The sequence below is a fragment of the Haliotis cracherodii genome, unplaced genomic scaffold, assembly GCF_022045235.1.
Source record: "Haliotis cracherodii isolate W230 unplaced genomic scaffold, xgHalCrac1.p SCAF_32, whole genome shotgun sequence".
NCBI lineage: Eukaryota > Metazoa > Mollusca > Gastropoda > Lepetellida > Haliotidae > Haliotis > Haliotis cracherodii.
The window spans coordinates 180,781-202,098 of record NW_027266289.1 but is presented as its reverse complement, the minus strand read 5'-3'; the positions used below and the strand labels follow the sequence as shown (position 1 = coordinate 202,098).

General features: G+C 39.7%; 1 protein-coding gene across 1 annotated transcript; it reads left to right on the top strand.

Moving 5' to 3' along the window:
* Positions 1-13,772: 13,772 nt before the first annotated feature.
* Positions 13,773-16,189, top strand: LOC139477297 (scavenger receptor class F member 1-like). The gene is made up of 5 exons (XM_071259852.1): positions 13,773-13,878; positions 14,347-14,403; positions 14,703-15,431; positions 15,725-15,857; positions 16,051-16,189. The coding sequence occupies exons 1-5, from the start codon at positions 13,773-13,775 to the stop codon at positions 16,187-16,189; spliced, it is 1,164 nt and encodes a 387-aa protein (XP_071115953.1).
* The last annotated feature ends 5,129 nt before the right edge of the window (positions 16,190-21,318 follow it).

Below are 21,318 nucleotides of genomic sequence, written 5' to 3'. Positions count from 1 at the left end.
AGTGTTTTTCCTTTCAACTGTCCGGAAACGCTTTGTTGATACAACTGTTACACGAGGTTACTGGTCAAGGTTATACGAGGTCATTGATCGCATGACAACACCCCCCACCCCTCCACCCCCCAAGGTCAAGGTTATGTGACGTCATCAGTCACGTGAGGTTACTAGATGCGCTTGTGACGTCATCAAATGAGGATGTGAGGATGGAAACTTATCACTTATCTACTACTACTTAAATAGATGTGTCCTTATGTTTTTAGGTGTGTTAGCACCGACTTGATGTATCCCAGATAGATAGATGTGTCCTTATGTTTCTAGGTGTGTCAGCACCGACTTGATGTATCCCAGATAGATAGATGTGTCCTTATGGTTTCTAGGTGTGTCAGCACCGACTTGATGTATCCCAGATAAATAGATGTGTCCTTATGTTTCTAGGTGTGTCAGCACCGACTTGATGTATCCCAGATAAATAGATGTGTCCTTATGTTTGTAGGTGTGTCTGCACCGACTTGATGTATCCCAGATAAATAGATGTGTCCTTATGTTTGTAGGTGTGTCAGCACCGACTTGATGTATCCCAGATAAATAGATCTGTCCTTATGTTTCTAGGTGTGTTAGCACCGACTTGATGTATCCCAGATAAATAGATCTGTCCTTATGTTTCTAGGTGTGTTAGCACCGACTTGATGTATCCCAGATAAATAGGTGTGTCCTTATGTTTCTAGGTGTGTTACGACCGACTTGATGTAGCCCAGATAAATAGATGTGTCCTTATGTTTCTAGGTGTGTCAGCACCGACTTGATGTATCCCAGATAAATAGATGTGTCCTTATGTTTCTAGGTGTGTCAGCACCGACTTAAAGTAGCCCAGATAAATAGATGTGTCCTTATGTTTCTAGGTGTGACAGCACCGACTTGATGTATCCCAGATAAATAGATGTGTCCTTATGTTTCTAGATGTGTCAGCACCGACTTGATGTATCCCAGATAAATAGATGTGTCCTTATGTTTCTAGGTGTGTCAGCACCGACTTGATGTATCCCAGATAAATAGATGTGTCCTTATGTTTGTAGGTGTGTCTGCACCGACTTGATGTATCCCAGATAAATAGATGTGTCCTTATGTTTGTAGGTGTGTCAGCACCGACTTGATGTATCCCAGATAAATAGATCTGTCCTTATGTTTCTAGGTGTGTTAGCACCGACTTGATGTATCCCAGATAAATAGATCTGTCCTTATGTTTCTAGGTGTGTTAGAACCGACTTGATGTATCCCAGATAAATAGATGTGTCCTTATGTTTGTAGGTGTGTCTGCACCGACTTGATGTATCCCAGATAAATAGATGTGTCCTTATGTTTGTAGGTGTGTCAGCACCGACTTGATGTATCCCAGATAAATAGATCTGTCCTTATGTTTCTAGGTGTGTTAGCACCGACTTGATGTATCCCAGATAAATAGATCTGTCCTTATGTTTCTAGGTGTGTTAGCACCGACTTGATGTATCCCAGATAAATAGGTGTGTCCTTATGTTTCTAGGTGTGTTACGACCGACTTGATGTATCCCAGATAAATAGATGTGTCCTTATGTTTCTAGGTGTGTCAGCACTGACTTGATGTATCCCAGATAAATAGATGTGTCCTTATGTTTCTAGGTGTGTCAGCACCGACTTAAAGTATCCCAGATAAATAGATGTGTCCTTATGTTTCTAGGTGTGACAGCACCGACTTGATGTATCCCAGATAAATAGATGTGTCCTTATGTTTCTAGATGTGTCAGCACCGACTTGATGTATCCCAGATAAATAGATGTGTCCTTATGTTTCTAGGTGTGTCAGCACCGACTTGATGTATCCCAGATAAATAGATGTGTCCTTATGTTTGTAGGTGTGTCAGCATCGACTTGATGTATCCCAGATAAATAGATGTGTCCTTATGTTTGTAGGTGTGTCAGCACCCACTTGATGTATCCCAGATAAATAGATGTGTCCTTATGTTTCTAGGTGTGTCAGCACCGACTTGATGTATCCCAGATAAATAGGTGTGTCCTTATGCTTCTTGGTGTGTCAGTACTGACTTGATGTATCCCAGATAAATAGATGTGTCTTTATGTTTGTAGGTGTGTTAGCACCGGCTTGATATATCCCAGGTAAATAGATGTGTCCTTATGTTTCTAGGTGTGTTAGCACCGTACACGTGCCCGTGGGTTTCACGTATGAAACCTTCACTACTTTGGTGTTTGATACGAAGAGATTTGTAAAATCCATATTTTTATTTTAGTTTTGCCATATGCTGTATGTTATGGACTCGTTACAATATGCCAGAGCAAGGACCAGAATGTTATCATCTTTTTTATGTCTTGGTTACAACAGTTTGTATATACTTTACAATCAGCAATAAACAATTGGAAACTTGAATACATTTCTTCTTGCGCTTCACGTCATCATAGTTGGATCTACGTCTATGCCATTCACCCGTCACTCGGGGCGGTCAGGTAGCCTAGTGGTTAAAGCGTTTGCTCGTCACGCCGAAGACACAGGTTCGATTCCCGACAGGGGTACAATGTGTGAAGCCCATTGCTGGTGTCCCACGCCGTGATATTCCTGGTATATTGTGAAAAGCTGTGTAAAACCATACTCACTCATTAAGTCGTCACGCAAGGTTTCAGTTCGAATCCTGACATGTGTAAAGTGAATGTCTGTTTTCTCCCATCGGGGCACTGCTACCTCATTCACTTGAATTCGTTTATTCCCAGTCAAGATCAGAGAGGTGTTCGATGACCAGAGTCGCATTGCCCTTTGAACAAGTTTGATATTTTTGTTAAATGTATCCACATACCTCGGAGAGTACCGTTTTGTTCCTTGTAAATCGTTCATATTGAAAATAACGTATTACGTTTATTTCCCTGATTAAGTAAAAGGTAAGTGATTTGTTTTAATGTCATGTGTGACCATCTCTGCATTATGATATATCCATTGCACACACGGCAACAATAATATGACAATGTTTGTATATTTAGAAACATTATGGGTAAAGAGCTACTTGTTTCATTTTTGCTAAGACATTTTTCTGTTGTATATTAAATAACTACATAGCAATGCTGACGGCAAATGTCTGCAGTGGCTGTATCTGTATCTGTCTCTGTCTGTCTCTCTCTGTCTCTCTCTGGCTCACTCTCTCTCTCTCTCTCTCTCTCTCTCTCTTTCTCTCTCTCTCTCTGGCTCTCTCTGGCTCACTCTCTCTCTCTCACTCTCTGGATGACCACGTGTACCTAAAATAGCCTGTCCATGCGAAATGATGTTTGATCGTGTTTCTACTTGGTGAACATTGGCCAATCTTCTCACACAGCAGGACCAGGGTTCGACATTGGTATCGCCCTTGCGTGCTTACTGTACATGTTTCTCCCACAACGGTTCTTCCCCTCTCGAGTAAACTGCTGTCCCAGACATCACGAGTTGGAAAGACAGGATGACAAAAATATGTGTTAAAGACGGTTCGCGAAAACATGTGGTGAATGAGGTATAATAAGGGGGTAATTAATTACGACTAAAGGAAGACACAGAAGCGGCAGTCCATAGTGTATCAATGGTCTAACACTACAGCCATGTCTAATACAAGCAGCTACACACACGTGCATGCACGTCGATGTATAAGTGAAACAGTTGTTGAAAGCGTTCATTAGAGCCCATTTGAAATGTCACTCTTGTAACTAATGGGTACAGGTGGACTGTTTATAGTCATTTGCCTCATCCAACTCAGTTCCACTCTGTGGAACATGGTGCGTGCACACATAGCTTTAATGTTAACATTTTTACTCGTCTTTTTATTTTGTAAACTAAAGAAACCATCATATAAATTGCCGAGGATCATGTGTGTTTGATGCCAACTGCGGCCATACTAACCTCCCACACTGGAACATTCGCTGCCGTCCTGGTTTATGCGCCACTTACAGGATCACATTCTAAACTCCCACACTGGAACATTCGCTGTCGTCCTGGTTTATGCGCCACTTAAAGGATCACATTCTAAACTCCCACACTGGAACATTCGCTGCCGTCCTGGTTTATGCGCCACTTAAAGGATCACATTCTAAACTCCCACACTGGAACATTCGCTGTCGTCCTGGTTTATGCGCCACTTAAAGGATCACATTCTAAACTCCCACACTGGAACATTCGCTGTCGTCCTGGTTTATGCGCCACTTAAAGGATCACATTCTAAACTCCCACACTGGAACATTCGCTGCCGTCCTGGTTTATGCGCCACTTAAAGGATCACATTCTAAACTCCCACACTGGAACATTCGCTGTCGTCCTGGTTTATGCGCCACTTAAAGGATCACATTCTAAACTCCCACACTGGAACATTCGCTGTCGTCCTGGTTTATGCGCCACTTAAAGGATCACATTCTAAACTCCCACACTGGAACATTCGCTGTCGTCCTGGTTTATGCGCCACTTAAAGGATCACATTCTAAACTCCCACACTGGAACATTCGCTGTCGTCCTGGTTTATGCGCCACTTAAAGGATCACATTCTAAACTCCCACACTGGAACATTCGCTGCCGTCCTGGTTTAAGCGCCACTTAAAGGATCACATTCTAAACTCAGGGACAACAGTAGATCACGGTTTAGCAGGTGAAGAAGGAAGATATGTGTTCCGGTTTCAGCACATCATTACAGACAGTTGTAGATGCATCTATAGTGAAAGGTCATAGTCAGTGACTGGTTTAACGTAATCACAGTCAGGTTCCTATTTAAATCTATGCATAGAAATTCAAACTGATGGCAAGCTCGGTTACCAAAAGGCATGACAAGAGGGAACAGTTTGACTTCCAATAATGAATTGCTGAGCAATGTACACATTATTCAACGTTTGTAGATGAATTGCTGAGCAATGTACACATTATTCAACGTTTGTAGAAAGGCACATTTTACGCTTTTCAATCAAGATTTCGACATCAAAGGCGTGGGCATTAAACTCTAGAAATTGTAATGTGCACATACCCTGAGATGTAGTGTACAATACACCATGAAACAGAGTAGGATACCGGCTTCTGTAGATATCACAGGCAAACACGCCATCCACACCCCGAGACATAGTGTACAATACACCATGATACAGGGAGCAGGACCGTGACTCCAGGAGATATCACAGACAAACACGCCATCCATACCCCAAGACGTAGTGTACAATACAACATAAAAAAACAGGATACCGACTTCTGTAGATATCACAGACAAACACGCCATTAACAACCCGATAAATGGATAAGATCAAAGCAGTTTCAACACTGAATCTGAATTCACCCGCAGCACGAGAAACGTAATGAATGAATTAAAAAAGTAGGCAGTCAGGTCATCACCCTGGAGTAGCAAATCATAATTTGATACCACACATATGTTTGATACCGCTAATTCTTGCAGCTTTAGAAACACTGTGGTAGTTTTTTTATAATTGTGTCCCTAGTATACAGAATGCTTGAGTTGCACTGGTGACAGTAACTGTGTTTACTACATAGGTGAGGTGAGCTACAGCGCCCTGGCACTATTATTGTGTGGTATATACACTCAGGAACATTGAATCTTTTGTTGCATGTCCTTTATGAAGCAACCATCATTTAACAACTTCTCTGATGACGTATTCGCCTACAGTTCCCGTTGATAACCACGAATAATTGTTATCAGTGTAGGGAGCAAGAGCGAATTGTAATGTGGAAGTAGTGTACAATACACCATGAAACAGAGAGTAGGACATTGGCTCCTGTAGATATCACAGACAAACACTTCATTATTAACCCAATAAATGGATACGATCAAAACACAGTTTCGACGCTGGAGTATCCGAAGCACAAAAAAACGTAATGAATGAATTAGGAATGTAGTCCGTCAGGTCATCACCGTGGAGTAGCAAATCAAAGTTTGATAAATCGATACCACAAATATGTTTGATACTTCTAACTCTTGCAGCTTTATAAACACTGTGGTAGCTTTTTATAATGTTGTCCCCAGTATACAGTATACAGTATACAGAGCGATTTGGAGTGTCCCATGTATACATAACATATCCAGGTCACGTTGTTTGAACGTGGGTTAAGCCAATGTTCTCTGTTGACTGAACCACTCGTAAGATTGGGCTTTCGTGTGACAGTTGTATGTTTGCTGTACATCCCTGTCCCACGAGCCTTCTTTCTCTTCCTCTTCGAGTTAGCTCCTCTCCCAGACATTGATAGACATGCGTGATGGTTTGCTCAAACATGGCTTGGATATCAGTGGAGAATATACTCATCTTGGATATATGAGGAGAATGATAGAGAAAGGACTCTACAAAGAGGGATAATTAACTCAATGGGAAAGCTCTTTCAAACAAGCATAACTGTCTGAGGAAGGTACTGAGGCGTCATACAATCATTAACAGTGACGTGTTAAAAGCCATTACATAATGTGGAAATGGGAGACAAGCTGCATGATATAGACGGGTGTGTGTCCCTGCTGCACATTCTGATTCGTGCCGCCAGCTGTAGCCTTGAGCCACCTCCGTGATGTAGTGATCAAGCGTATACTCAGAGAGTGCAATGTCATTGGTTCGATCCCTGTGCCGTGTCATGACAGAAGACGAATAAAAGGACTGGTCACCTCGTGTCTGTAGCCTGAGTACAGTATACCATATAAGATATTATTGCATCTCAATATATTTCTTGGCTTCGTCACATACATCTATCAAATACTACCCTTAAATCGTTTATATTTGAGGCTAATATTATCCCATTTGATATTTTTCAAATGGATGCAAAATACATAAGAGACCACATCGTCAAAACTATCAGAAATCCTTTATGGCGAGATGTAGTGTCGTCTTGGGGCCGATATATAGAAAATCATAAGAAAACACGAAAGGATGCTTATTCCCAATGGTACAATGGCAATGTGCAGATTGATGGGAAGTATATATTTATTAACAAGTGGGATGATGCGGGAGTAAAATATATCAACGATTTGGTAGATCATCAGGGCCGACCTCTTTCATATTTAGAATTTGAGAATAGATACAATGTTTCGTGTAATCGTTTAACCTTTTACGTGGTAAGAAATGCTATAAATGTTTATTAAAAATCTTTAGAAACTTATGATGTTACACCATTGGTAGCCCCAATTTTACCATTTAACATTCATGTACTTATGAAGAGTCCAAAGGGTTCAAAATACTACTATGATGTGCTACTGAGTTCAACATTTCAGAGGACATCAGCCAATCAGCAATGGGAAAATGAAATAAAATATTATACAGATTATGAATGGAAAAATATAAATGAAATACCCTTCCGATGTACTGATAGTATGCAATTGCGTTGGCTTCAGTACAGAATCATTAATCAAATACTTCCAGTTGGTAAATACCTGTTTAAAGTGGGATATAAAGATTCTCCCTTGTGTACGAGTTGTGATAAAGTTATTGCTGACATTTCTCATGTACTATGGAATTGTGAAAATGCTAACTCTCTCTGGGCCGAACTTGAAGGATGGATAAATAATAAGGCGGAAATTCATATCAATTTCACCAAAGAAAACGTTTTACTGGGCTTTCCATTAAAAGGAAATGATCCATTAAATGCTATATGCCTTGTCGTTAAAGAAACTATATTCAAATTTTATCTTAAAAAAAAAGAAGTTGTCTTTCGAGTTGATCCAGAGAGAGTTGGCAAATTACTACTTTATAACTAAAGCGATAGCTTACTCTAACTGTAACTACAACAAGTTTGTGAAGTTTTGGTCCAGTTGCCACAAACTATTTTTGTTACCATATCAACAAAAATACTGAATTATCTGAGTTCATATGCCCCCATGATGTATGATTCTGTTGCTGTTTTAAGAATCGCAGTATGAACATTAATATGTATGAAATGCTGTACGACAAAAAAAGTGGAATAATAAAAAAACAAATATAAAATGTGGCATGGTGTCTCAGTGAGCTATCACTATATAAGAGGCTTAAGTTCGGACTAGAACAAGCAGCCACACGTGTACATGCACGTCCATGCATAAGTAAGCATGCCTTGAGTGTTATGCTGAACACCATTTCTTATGAGTCTCCTGTAGTCTACAATATACTTCTGATAAGAATAACAGGTATTGGTGGACTATTTATATTCACTTGTCTCAGCCGTGTAACCCATTGTGAAGCAAGGTGCGGGCACAGACGGGCAACTCGTTCATCAAAATTATATGTGGAAGCACCTTATATCAATAGAAATTGCCGTCATACAACTGGAATAATGCTGAGAGCGGTTTTTAACAACATACAAACACAAAACTATAGTAATTACTCGTAGGCACACACACACTCATGAGCATGTGTTTTGTTAACATATATGACCACAATAACTTCCCACCCTGAGATTAAACATATTGAGGGTTTTTCAAATGGACAGGTTTACTGTTCTCGCTTTGAAGAATGGGAATACTTAGCTCGTTTACAGATGTCTAAATAGGATGAACATAAGAATAAGACAGGACAATGTGTGCACCTAACAGTCAACACTACCCAGCATCATTTGACTGGCGTGTGCCGTGATTGATGCTGACTGGCGTGTGCCGTGATTGATGCTGACTGGCGTGTGCCGTGATTGATGCTGACTGGCGTGTGCCGTGATTGATGCTGACTGGCGTGCCGTGATTGATGTTGGCCAGGCTAGCCCAGATCCGCCCCAATGACTGCCGTTGGTATTTTACTGGTATGTGTGCTGGTTTCACCTCTCCTCCCCTTGACTACGTTGATAAAAATAGCATGCATTAACACAGACTTTAAAACCAGAGGGGTAACACTCAGTTAAATAATATCAACGAAGACCAATTAAGGTACATCTTGTAACGTTTATTCTCACTTGCTTGAAACAAGAAATGGTTATTCTCACTTAAAGTGTCGGACAAAAGAATGTAGACAGCCAGGTGTAATGGTGCTTGAAACAAAAAATGGTTATTCTCACTTAAAGTGTCGGACAAAAGAATGTAGACAGCCAGGTGTAATGGTGCTTGAAACAAAAAATGGTTATTCTCACTTAAAGTGTCGGACAAAAGAATGTAGACAGCCAGGTGTGATGGTGCTTGAAACAAAAAATGGTTATTCTCACTTAAAGTGTCGGACAAAAGAATGTAGACAGCCAGGTGTGATGGTGCGTGAAACAAAAAATGGTTATTCTCACTTAAAGTGTCGGACAAAAGAATGTAGACAGCCAGGTGTGATGGTGCTTGAAACAAAAAATGGTTATTCTCACTTAAAGTGTCGGACAAAAGAATGTAGACAGCCAGGTGTGATGGTGCTTGAAACAAGAAATGGTTATTCTCACTTAAAGTGTCGGACAAAAGAATGTAGACAGCCAGGTGTGATGGTGCTTGAAACAAGAAATGGTTATTCTCACTTAAAGTGTCGGACAAAAGAATGTAGACAGCCAGGTGTGATGGTGCTTGAAACAAGAAATGGTTACCTGAACAGTCAACCTGAAGGATAACATTGACTAGTGGGTCGTGGTGGAACTATATCCCGGTGAACTCATTAACGTGTATTTCTACTGGGAATTTCCGTTTGTATTAACATACACTTTTAAGGTTCGCCTGGTGAACGAATTGCAATTGTTCATGTACATATGATTATGAGCTGGAGGTCTGGTCGAGCTCAACTGAAGGCATGTGTTTTATGTTTCCTCATTTGACCGACACAGAAATGTCAATAGACTCCCGACTACGTCGTCTTACAGGGAGCAGGACATTGACTCCAGAAGATATCACAGACAAACACGCCATGCATACACCGAGATGTAGTGTAAAATACACCATGATACAGAGTAGTGTTTTGCCTTCTGTAGATATCACACACAAACATGCCATCCATACACCGAGTCGAAGGTAACAATAAATGAATGAGTTGTTCACAAGCCAGGGTCCCAGTCAGTGGGATGTTTGTGGTTTCAGAAGGAAACATTTCCTCGTGGTCAGTCTCCGTGCGTTATACCATGTATATGTTCCGCTTACGAAAAGAGCCATAATATGTGTGTCATATCTGTTTGTAATATGAAATACCAAATCACGAATTGATGTGGTGGATAACTGCCCTTATTAGCTTGATATACTGGATACGTGTTTCTATTAATTCATTGTCACGTAACAAATAACAATTGTTACTAAAATATGTTTGTTTTTAAAATGCCGACTAAAGAGCTATTTTGCCAAAAGAACAACACTTAGTACTTTGAGGTAGCAGCCACTACACGTAATACGGTGATTACAAACAGTAACCATAGTCAGGCTTACATTCGGGTTCGAATCCACGATCATCAGGTATTGGTACAGTCGAGGGTCGTATTTCTCACAAGGTAAACCTGACAAAACACACTACATGATACAGTCTCTGACAAACACGCACATATATATATATACAGAGTATCTCTGTATACAATATGTATCTATAAAGGTGAGGTGAAGCGGTGTTTAACGTTGCGTTAAATATGATAGCAACGTGCATGAAGGTGTGCGTGTGTGTGTGCGTGCGTGCGTGTGTGTCGGGTAGCCTAGTCGTTAAAGCGTTCGCCGAAGACCCGGGTTCGAATCCCGACATGGGTACATTGTGTACATCATGGTGTTATGAGACATATCACACATATAAGGGCGCGTTCTCCGATAAATTATCAGGCATGTAATGTCACGTGACGGGACGAGACAACAACGGACAAAACGCCAACCTATGTGTTTTTCTTCATTAAGTCATTGACCCATAAACCGTGTATGTTCGCCTCCACTGTCTACTACGTTGACAACTTGAATGTACACTGTCCTCGTCATTAGTTGTAATCCTATAGGTGCTGGTGTATATGTATGTTCGCCTCCACTGTCTACTACGTTGACAACTTGAATGTACACTGTCCTCGTCATTAGTTGTAATCCTATAGGTGCTGGTGTATATGTATGTTCGCCTCCACTGTCTACTACGTTGACAACTTGAATGTACACTGTCCTCGTCATTAGTTGTAATCCTACATGTGCTGGTGTATATGTATGTTCGCCTCCACTGTCTACTACGTTGACAACTTGAATGTACACTGTCCTCGTCATTAGTTGTAATCATATAGGTGCTGGTGTATACGTATGTTAGCACCAGTTATATGGACAGCTGAAACTTACACCACCTTGGATTCTATGTTAACTATAACAAGCATATTTACCATGTAGTCCGCTTTGTCTTTTTATTTACATTTAAATTAAACTACATTATGAAACATTCATTTTAATTTCCGTGTATACATCCTCTATGGCGTTTAAACAACAACACAAGTGTGCTTTATATTTTTCTTGTTGAGCAGGTATTAAATACTTCCTACACAGAGGGCTGTCGGTGTTTCAACGTCCGTCTGTCCCTTGCAGAAGCCACAGTAAATATTTCCTTATAACTGACCCACACCATACGCGCAATGTGTAAGGTATGATGATAATGTTCAATGTTTGACACGACCTAGATTCAATAGTTTGTGTTGATACTGACCAACAATGCCTATCATGGATTTATGAGTTTTCGAATCAATGAAAGTTTTTCATAAAGTAGTTCATTATAATGATGACATTGAGCAATGTCTCAGATTTGTTAAAAGATAAAACGAATATGTATATTTTACCTAAAATAGGTTTGTTCTGTGTTGCTGTTTATTAACAACGGAAATAACTCCGCAACACAACCAAATTAAAATGTAAATATTTTAATTCGTTTGTGTATAAAACAGAGCCGCAAATTGTTCACCATTATGTCCGCAACAGTCATTTCACACACACCAACTGAAGCCATCTAACACATGATTCGAGTGTTGGTGGTGTTTGTTTCCAATGAGTGTGTTGTGATGTGAGTGTTGTGGTGTTTGTTTCCAATGAGTGTGTTGTGATTTGAGTGTTGTGGTGTTTGTTTCCAATGAGTGTGTGTTGTGATGTGAGTGTTGTGTTGTTTGTTTCCCATGAGTGTGTTGTGATGTGAGTGTTGTTGTGTTTGTTTCCCATGAGTGCGTTGTGATGTGAGTGTTGTGGTGTTTGTTTCCAGTGAGTGTGTTGTGATGTGAGTGTTGTGGTGTTTGTTTCCCATGAGTGCGTTGTGATGTGAGTGTTGTGGTGTTTGTTTCCCATCACTGTGTTGTGATGTGAGTGTTTTGGTGTTTGTTTGCAATGAGTGTGTTGTGATGTGAGTGTTGTGGTGTTTGTTTCCCATGAGTGTGTTGTGATGTGAGTGTTGTGGTGTTTGTTTCCAGTGAGTGTGTTGTGATGTGAGTGATGTTGTGTTTGTTTCCCATGAGTGTGTTGTGATGTGAATGTTGTGGTGTTTGTTTCCCATGAGTGTGTTGTGATGTGAGTGTTGTGGTGTTTGTTTCCAATGAGTGTGTCGTGATGTGAGTGTTGTTGTGTTTGTTTCCAGTGAGTGTGTTGTGATGTGAGTGTTGTGGTGTTTGTTTCCCATGAGTGTGTTGTGATGTGAGTGTTGTGGTGTTTGTTTCCAGTGAGTGTGTTGTGATGTGAGTGTTGTGGTCTTTGTTTCCAATGAGTGTGTTGTGATGTGAGTGTTGTGGTGTTTGTTTCCCATGAGTGTGTTGTAATGTGAGTGTTGTGGTGTTTGTTTCCCATGAGTGTGTTGTGATGTGAGTGTTGTGGTGTTTGTTTCCAGTGAGTGTGTTGTGATGTGAGTGTTGTGGTGTTTGTTTCCCATGAGTGTGTTGTGATGTGAGTGTTGTGGTGTTTGTTTCCAGTGAGTGTGTTGTGATGTGAGTGTTGTGGTGTTTGTTTACCATGAGTGTGTTGTGATGTGAGTGTTGTGGTGTTTGTTTCCCATGAGTGTATTGTGATTTGAGTGATGTTGTGTTTGTTTCCCATGAGTGTATTGTGATGTGAGTGTTGTGGTGTTTGTTTCCCATGAGTGTGTTGTGATGTGAGTGTTGTGGTGTTTGTTTCCCATGTGTGTGTTGTAAAGTGAGTGTTGTGGTGTTTGTTTCCCATGAGTGTGTTGTGATGTGAGTGTTGTGGTGTTTGTTTCCCATGAGTGTGTTGTGATGTGAGTGTTGTGGTGTTTGTTTCCCATGAGTGTGTTGTGATGTGAGTGTTGTGGTGTTTGTTTCCCATGAGTGTGTTGTAAAGTGAGTGTTGTGGTGTTTGTTACCCATGAGTGTGTTGTGATGTGAGTGTTGTGGTGTTTGTTTCCCATGAGTGTGTTGTGATGTGAGTGTTGTGTTGTTTGTTTCCCATGAGTGTGATGTGATAGGGATGTGAGATGTAGCACAGAGAGATCAATTTTTTTGTTTTCAGAAGTGCAGTTGTTCAGTAGAAGTTGTGCTGACATTCCCTTTGGACCCATCTTGTTTTCTATGTATCGACATTGTGAAACATGAATATCTTAAATTATAACACACAAATAAGGACAACTTAGGTATAAGCACTGTTACCTGGAGAGATGTGAGATGTTCTGTGTGAGATGCTGTATTATGAATTGACTTTAAACAAACTCATATCGTGTAAGGACGAACATTTACCAGAGAGACATGTTGCTAATTATGCTGTTTTACAAAAAAACAAAGTCAAATGCGAATTGGGTGGATACATATTTTTTCAAGACCAACAATTGGCTTTGAATGTACGTTTAAAACCCCTGGCCCATAAAAGATATTTTCCTCTCATTGACCAAGCAAGTGGTTTGAAACACCATGTCGCCTGGGGTGAAGAAATAATTTCCTCCACAAACCCATATAGCTAGTGTGTTTCAATGAAGGAAGTTATAACATCCTCACTTGCCAGCTTCACAGTCACAAGACACAGTCAGACGTTGTACACTGAGATCCTGGGGAAGTGGAGCTCGGCCACTAACAACAGCAAGTATACTGCTATGCTCATTGTACCAACGTGTGTTTCTCACCAAGTGAGCATTTTGAGTTTTTTTGTTATAAGAAGTAATGCTAATGGAATAGACTTAGATGTATATCAACATTCTGTGATGTATATCAACATTCTGTGATGTATAACAACATCCTGTGATGTATATCAACATTCTGTGATGTATATCAACATTCTGTGATGTATATCAACATTCTGTGATGTATAACAACATCCTGTGATGTATATCAACATTCTGTGATGTATATCAACATTCTGTGATGTATATCAACATTCTGTGATGTATATCAACATTCTGTGATGTATAACAACATCCTGTGATGTATATCAACATTCTGTGATGTATATCAACATTCTGAGATTTATGGCAGACCTGTCACACGCACGTCTCATCGAACATCTATACATGCATGTATCTTATATTTATTGTGTACGTTTTGTTTCAGGTAATATGGTACCGATGACAATTCTGTGCGTAGCGTGCATAATGATGTACACCCGTGGTAAAGACATTATGAATATTTCCTGTTTGATAGATTTTATTATTTAAACTTTCTAGATTTCTGACATGTAATGCATTTATATCTGTAACTTCCACTGTTCTATAGATAACATCACTCCTACTAGTATCATCAACAGCTGTAGTTATGAAACTGAGGATGTCATATCGTCAATCGCAAGGGCCAGTTTTAATTATTTAACAGAATAAATTCACACATTGTATACTTATATTTTTGGCTTTTTAACGCTTTTTTTTTCAGAAACATGCTTCAGTAATATACATTTTTGCCATCATTTCCAGCTGCCAAATGCAAAGGATATCAACACTGTTCAAAGTGTGACAGCACCACAGAGTATTGCATCTCTGAGTGTGAACCTGGGTATTTTGATCAGAAGTGCAGTTCTATTTGCAACGAAAATTGTCGAAACAAGAAATGCAAACTTTCAATAAATGGCAATGATAATTGCACTGAGGGTTGTGTCCCGGGATACCAAGGCCCGGGGTGTAGTCGGCCATGTTACAACCCAGAAGGTGTTTGTACAGAATGTCCAGGTGGGTGTGATGGAGGATATTGTAAGCTGAACTCCTCCTGTGTGTCTGGATGTGTGGACTCCTACTATGGGTTTGGCTGCAAGACATGTCACAGAGGATGTAAGACATGCAACAGCATAACAGGAACATGCACGCAGTGTCATCCTTCATTTCGTGGTCCGAACTGTGAACAGGAGACGAACACTACCAGAGGTTGTGAAGGTGGTTGTGTACCTGGACATGTAGACAGAGACTGCAAACATTGTTCTGACAAATGTCTCAATAACACTTGTCTACCAAAGAAGGAGCACTTTGATAACCGATGTAATCCAGGATTCTACGGTAAACACTGCAACAAGACATGTGGTGTGTGTATTGATGGAGACTGTGATCAGATGACAGGGATGTGCTCAAGAGGGTGTAACAGGACCACACTTGGATGTGAACCTTCCTGTAGAGCCAACTGTACTTTAGCCGAATGTAAAACATGTCCACAAGGTGAAAATATTCTCTTTGTATTGATAAAAATAGAGGGGAGATCACGCATAACCAAAGGACTATTCACATGCAAGGCTTCTGCTGTCCATTCCCTTTTCTGTGGTGATACATGAAGGGACTGGAATCACCCATCTATGTTGTACTTCAGCAGGTTAGACTTGAGCGTGTGAACCACTGATAACGTATCTCCCCTAAGTTAACACTTCCAGCAGCTGTAGTTGATGTTAACACAAAGTTACCACAGGACATATTTAAAATGAGCATTTAATTGTTCTTGTTTTGTGTGTATGTAGATGAAGAGAAGAGTGATGAGCGGGATCTCCATCAGTCCATCAACATGGGGCTGTTGACAGTGTTGTGCCTCTTTGTGTTCTGCATCCTGATCACCGTTTGCGTCTGCTATTGCCGAATTATGGCCTCACAGCGGTAGGGTTTCATTCATTCATTCATTCATTCATTCATTCATTCATTCTTCCATTCATTCTTCCATTCTTCCACTTAACTCAGTGTAATTATCTAATAGTATAGAAAGTCATTTAAACCGTTCATCCATATCAGTGTGCGTAGTATCAACTTATCATTTGACATCAATATATGTGGCGTTTTGGGTAATTTGTAGAGAGAGTCCAGGCGAGGAGGAAGTTGAATACCGAGATGAACCGACCAGAGAGAGGCTAGCATCCATGTTTATAAGATCACAGCATACATACTGTGACGTAGACGAGAGTGACATGGGGCCAGTGATTGTCTTCCTGTAGATGTTGACAGGGACACCGCGAGGAGACACTGATGTAGACGAGAGTGACATGGGGCCAGTGATCGTCTTCCTGTAGATGTTGACAGGGACACAGAGTAGACACTGTGATGTAGGCGAGAGCGACATGCGGCCAGTGATCGTCTTCCTGTAGATGTTGACAGGGACACAGAGTAGAGACAGTGATGTAGACGAGAGTGACATGGGGCCAGTGATCGTCTTCCTGTAGATGTTGACAGCGACACAGAGTAGAGACTGTGGTGTAGAGAATGACATGGAGCCAGTGATTGTCTTCCTGTAGATGTTGACAGGGACACAGAGTAGACACTGTGATGTAGACGAGAGTGACATGGAGCCAGTGATCGTCTTCCTGTAGATGTTGACAGGGACACAGAGTAGACACTGTGATGTAGACGAGAGTGACATGGGACCAGTGATCGTCTCCCTGTAGAGGTTGACAGGGACACCGCGAGGAGACACTGTGATGTAGATAAGGACACAGCATAGGCGCCCTGAATTTAGGGAGAATGATATTTGTACAGAATTAATATATTCATAAACGGTTTTGTCCTCTTAACTATCACTATCAACTGAACCTAAGCTTCATGCCATCGTTGTCATGGCTCTTTTTTTACTCTGCTTTCACATGTAGAAATAAAATATAATTATTATATTGTTTTCGTTTCCATGAAAACAGAAATGCATGTTAACACATTTTACATGCATTTATTGCTGATGAATGCTATAACCGTCCCTGTTAATCTATGAACATATTACAATTGGAAACCATTCCTCTTATTTCACTGCAACTATTAGGAATGAGAAACCGCGACAGAAACTAATGTTGATGGAAACAGAGATTTTCAGCTGTGCGAGTCATACTTGAGAGTAAGTTTCGTAATGCTACAATTGAGTGCTAATATCTCTAGTCTCCCCTTTTTGTATTTTGTCAGAAATTTATATTTTACCGTAATAAATAAGTATAATTGTGTCTGTTGTGTATATTTGCACACTGCAGGTTTGGACGGAGAAAGTTTGCTGTATGAAATATAAACATAAACATAGTGAAGTATAAAACATAAATGCCTTCTTTGATGTCATCCCGAGTTCCTACGGAAACCGCCCAAGTATAAATAGACGATAAAGTCAAAACAATGTCAGTGACGTAAAATAGCGACGGGGGCGGTCGGGCAGCCTAGTGGTTAAAGCGTTTGCTTGTCACGCTGAAGACCCGGGTTCGATTCCCGACATGGGTACAGTGTGTGAAACTCATTTCTTGTGTCCCCCGACGTGATGTTGCTGGAATATTGCTAAAAGCGGCGTAAAACTGTACTCACCAACTCACTCACTAAAATAGCGACGACCGTCAGTGACTGCTGAACTTCTCATATCGAACGCAAGAATTATCAATTTAATTAACCTGTTGCACAACGACAAAAATCAATGTCGCGAATGTATCCTTCACCTTGGTAATGAAAACATCCGTTTGAGAGAGAACGATGTCACGTGGTCAATGTTGATCTGAAAAGAATCTCTATACCACAATGAGTACGTTAAAAAAATTCCCGGTTTTCGGGATTGAAAGTCAAGGCTGAAAAAAACAAGTTGACATGGATAGGGTAAAAAAAGATCAAGATATAAGTGATGTGAGAGCTGGAATGTTTGGTCACAACCTCAGTTTAAGTTACTAGGCAAATATGTTGATGCTGATTTGGAAAATATGGTTAATTCAAACTATACACTCAAGTTTGATAAGATACAAAAGGAAATAAAAATGTCGGAAAAGAGAACCCTGACACTGATGGGTAGAGTAGTTGTTACCCAAACTTAATCACCTCTATTTGCAGTATACCAAGTCCATCCAAAATTGTAATAAAACAATTAAGTCAAAATGTTTTCACTTTATCATCTGGAGATCTAAACCTGACAAAGTTAAAAGGACAATTATGTCATTACATCCTACATATGGCGACATCAGTGTCCCAGTGGTGGAAATGGTTAAAGCTGTACATAAATTAAGCTGGATTAAAAGAGTGGTTCATGGTAATTCCATGTGGACAGCTTTCTTTTTTGAAAATATAGCTAGCGCAAATGTAATTTACCTGGCTGATGCTGCCTAAACTAAACTAAACATGAACTTACCTTGCAGTCAACTGAACGTGAAATCACCTTGTAATCAACTGAACGTGAAATCACCTTGTAATCAACTGAACGTGAAATTCCCTTGTAATGTAATGAACAATGAAAATGTGATCAGATCAAATGAAACGGATTTGAAACTTAACGTGTAGTTGCCGTATGGTAACAATGTAAATGGGTAACTCTCTCAACTATTTCTATTCTATTCTATTTCTGTAATATTCTAATTCCTTACCCAGAAGCCAAACTGAAAATAAACTGTGTCTAGAGCATGCGCATTTTGCGCTCATCCAGCAAGAGGCACGTGCTGCATGCCAACTTTAACGCTTTCCGCGAAGCTGTTGTGTACCCATGAGTCAACCACTGTGTCCAGGAACATGAGACTTGTTCCCGGACAATTGTTCCCGGACGCTTCAGAACACTGCCTATATTAACAAAAAGATTATTCCAAACATTAACAATAAGGACGTTTTGTTATGGTGGTCGGTCCACTTGAATTGTTGTGATAATGTTAAACAATCTGGTGAGGATATGATGAGCACATCTGGAAGGTATAATAATGAAATCAAAATTGATGGTAAGTCTATTTATTCTCCACAATGGCCTCAAAAGGGTATAGAATATACACATGACTTCATTCATGACACAGGGAAATTATATGATTTTGATGTATTTGTACACAAATACAGTTTGAAGACAGACTTTTTGACCTATCAAGGAGTAAAACTATCAATAGTCAGGTATTTACAGAATAACAATATAATACATTGTGTTAAATTTTGCCAAAGACCTGTACTGCCAGATAATGTGTCAAAAATAAAAGAGACAAAGGGAAGCAAGGTATTTCATGGAGCCCTATTAAACCCTAAATTTATAAAACATAAGTCTTACAGAAACTGGGAAGATGTTCTTGAAAAACAGTTTACAGATAAAGAGTGGACAAACCTTATGGCAAAAAGATGTACACAAAGTTCTGAAATAAAAAAAAGTTTCAGTTTAAAGTTATACATAATATTTTAAGTACTTACTGTTATTTATTTAAAATTGGATATGTTGAATCGCCAGTTTGTTCATTATGTAAAATGAGCCATCTGAAACAATTACTCATGTACTATGTAATTCTCACTATGATGCTGATACGTGGACGAAACTTTCAGATTGGCTTGGAAACTATACAGAAGACACAGTTAATTTTAATAATAAACACATATTGTTTGGATTCAAAGAGAAGAATAACAATTCACTCAATGCAGTAATTATGGTAACAAAATCTATGCTGTATACATTTAATAGGAAAAAGTCAAACCGATCCTTTTTACTAATTCAAAAAGAAATACTTCGATATTATGAAATTACAAAAGGTATTAGATATTCAAATTGTAATTATGCAAGTTTCCCTGCCTTCTGGTCTTCTCTACATGTATTATTTAGAAACTCTGTATAACTCTGATCTGATCTGTCCATGCTACAAACATGCCAATAAAGTCACAATAAAGTTACGTAATGTTACGAATAGAGGGAACAAGTCTATAACTGTTGTCACTGCAACAATCAGGAATTACAACCAACGACAGACAATATATGTGCTGCTCGTCGAATTGACAGTTACAATGTTTCATTAAAAATAGATGTGCAGTGTGATATGCAGACGTACAGTAAGTTGTTTTGTCGATCATAAAAATACGTAATTTGTTCTTCGCCAGGTATAAATACAACATATGCATATAACAATCTGGACACACACAAAACAAATAAATAAAACTAAGCCATTCTCAAATGTAATATTTTGTTTGATGGGTGCAATCGGAATATTTATATCCAAGTAGCATGTCATGTTTGCATATAAAGGTACACTGTGTGAAATGTGTTGAATTTGCATCTCGTATGTTAATCTGTCAGACACCAATCTATATGTAGTGAGAGACATGATATATTATGTAGCTGTGCATCGGGAATAATGTTATATACACAAATCTCTATGTAGTGAGAGACATGAGGCATGATATATCATGTACTTATGCATCGGGAATAGTGTTATATACACCAATCTGTATATAATGAAAGACATGAGGAATAATATATTATATAGTTGTGCATCGGGAATAGTGTTACATACACCAATTTATATGTAGTGAGAGACAAGAGGCATGATATATTATGTAGTTGTGCATCGAGAAATCGAGAATAGTGTTACATACACCAATCTATATGTAGTGAGAGACAAGAGGCACGATATATTATATAGTTGTGCATCGGGAATAGTGTTATATACACCAATCTATATGTAGTGAGAGACATGAGGCACGATATGTTATGTAGTTGTGCATCGGGAATAGTGTTACATACACCAATCTGTATGTGAGTGAGTGAGTGAGTGAGTGAGTTGTGTTTAACACCGCTTTTAACAGTATTACAGTTATATCGCGGTGTGTCAGCTTAATGTAGGAGGAAAGCCCGAAGTGATGCAGGTCTCAAACGTTTACCACTTCGGTGAAACCCACGAGCACGGGTTTGGTGCTGACAAACCTAGAAACATAATCGGGGTGAATCGGGATACGCACCCACAATCATAGATTTCTGACGTGTCCGAAGGGACGCAACTCTGCACACTGAATCGTGGCGTCTTAGACGACTGGGCCATCCGTGCCCCCTCCAATATGTATGTAGTGAGAGACATGAAGCATGATATATTATGTAGTTGTGCATCGGGAATAGTGTTACAGACACCAATCTGTATGTTTCGGGAATAGTGTTACATACACCAGTCTGTATGTAGTGAGAGACATGAGGCATGATATATCATGTAGTCTTGCATCGGGAATAGTGTTACATACAGTCCTGGTTACATCAGCCAGTTTGTGTGTAAATCATAGTGGTTAATTATAAAGCACAGGTAGGACACAACCGTATGAAGTATCAGCTGAGGATTAGTCATACACTATTTTCAGAAACAAGTTTACTACCTGAGAGGGGTCGTCGTGCAGAAAACCGTCT

Coding starts and splice junctions, on each gene's coding strand:
- LOC139477297 (XM_071259852.1), top strand. CDS start 13,773: ATGAAGGAAGTTATAACATCCTCACTTGCCAGCTTCACAGTCACAAGA. Junction 14,404..14,702: donor CATAATGATGTACACCCGTG/GTAAAGACATTA, acceptor CATCATTTCCAG/CTGCCAAATGCAAAGGATAT. Junction 15,432..15,724: donor ATGTAAAACATGTCCACAAG/GTGAAAATATTC, acceptor GTGTGTATGTAG/ATGAAGAGAAGAGTGATGAG.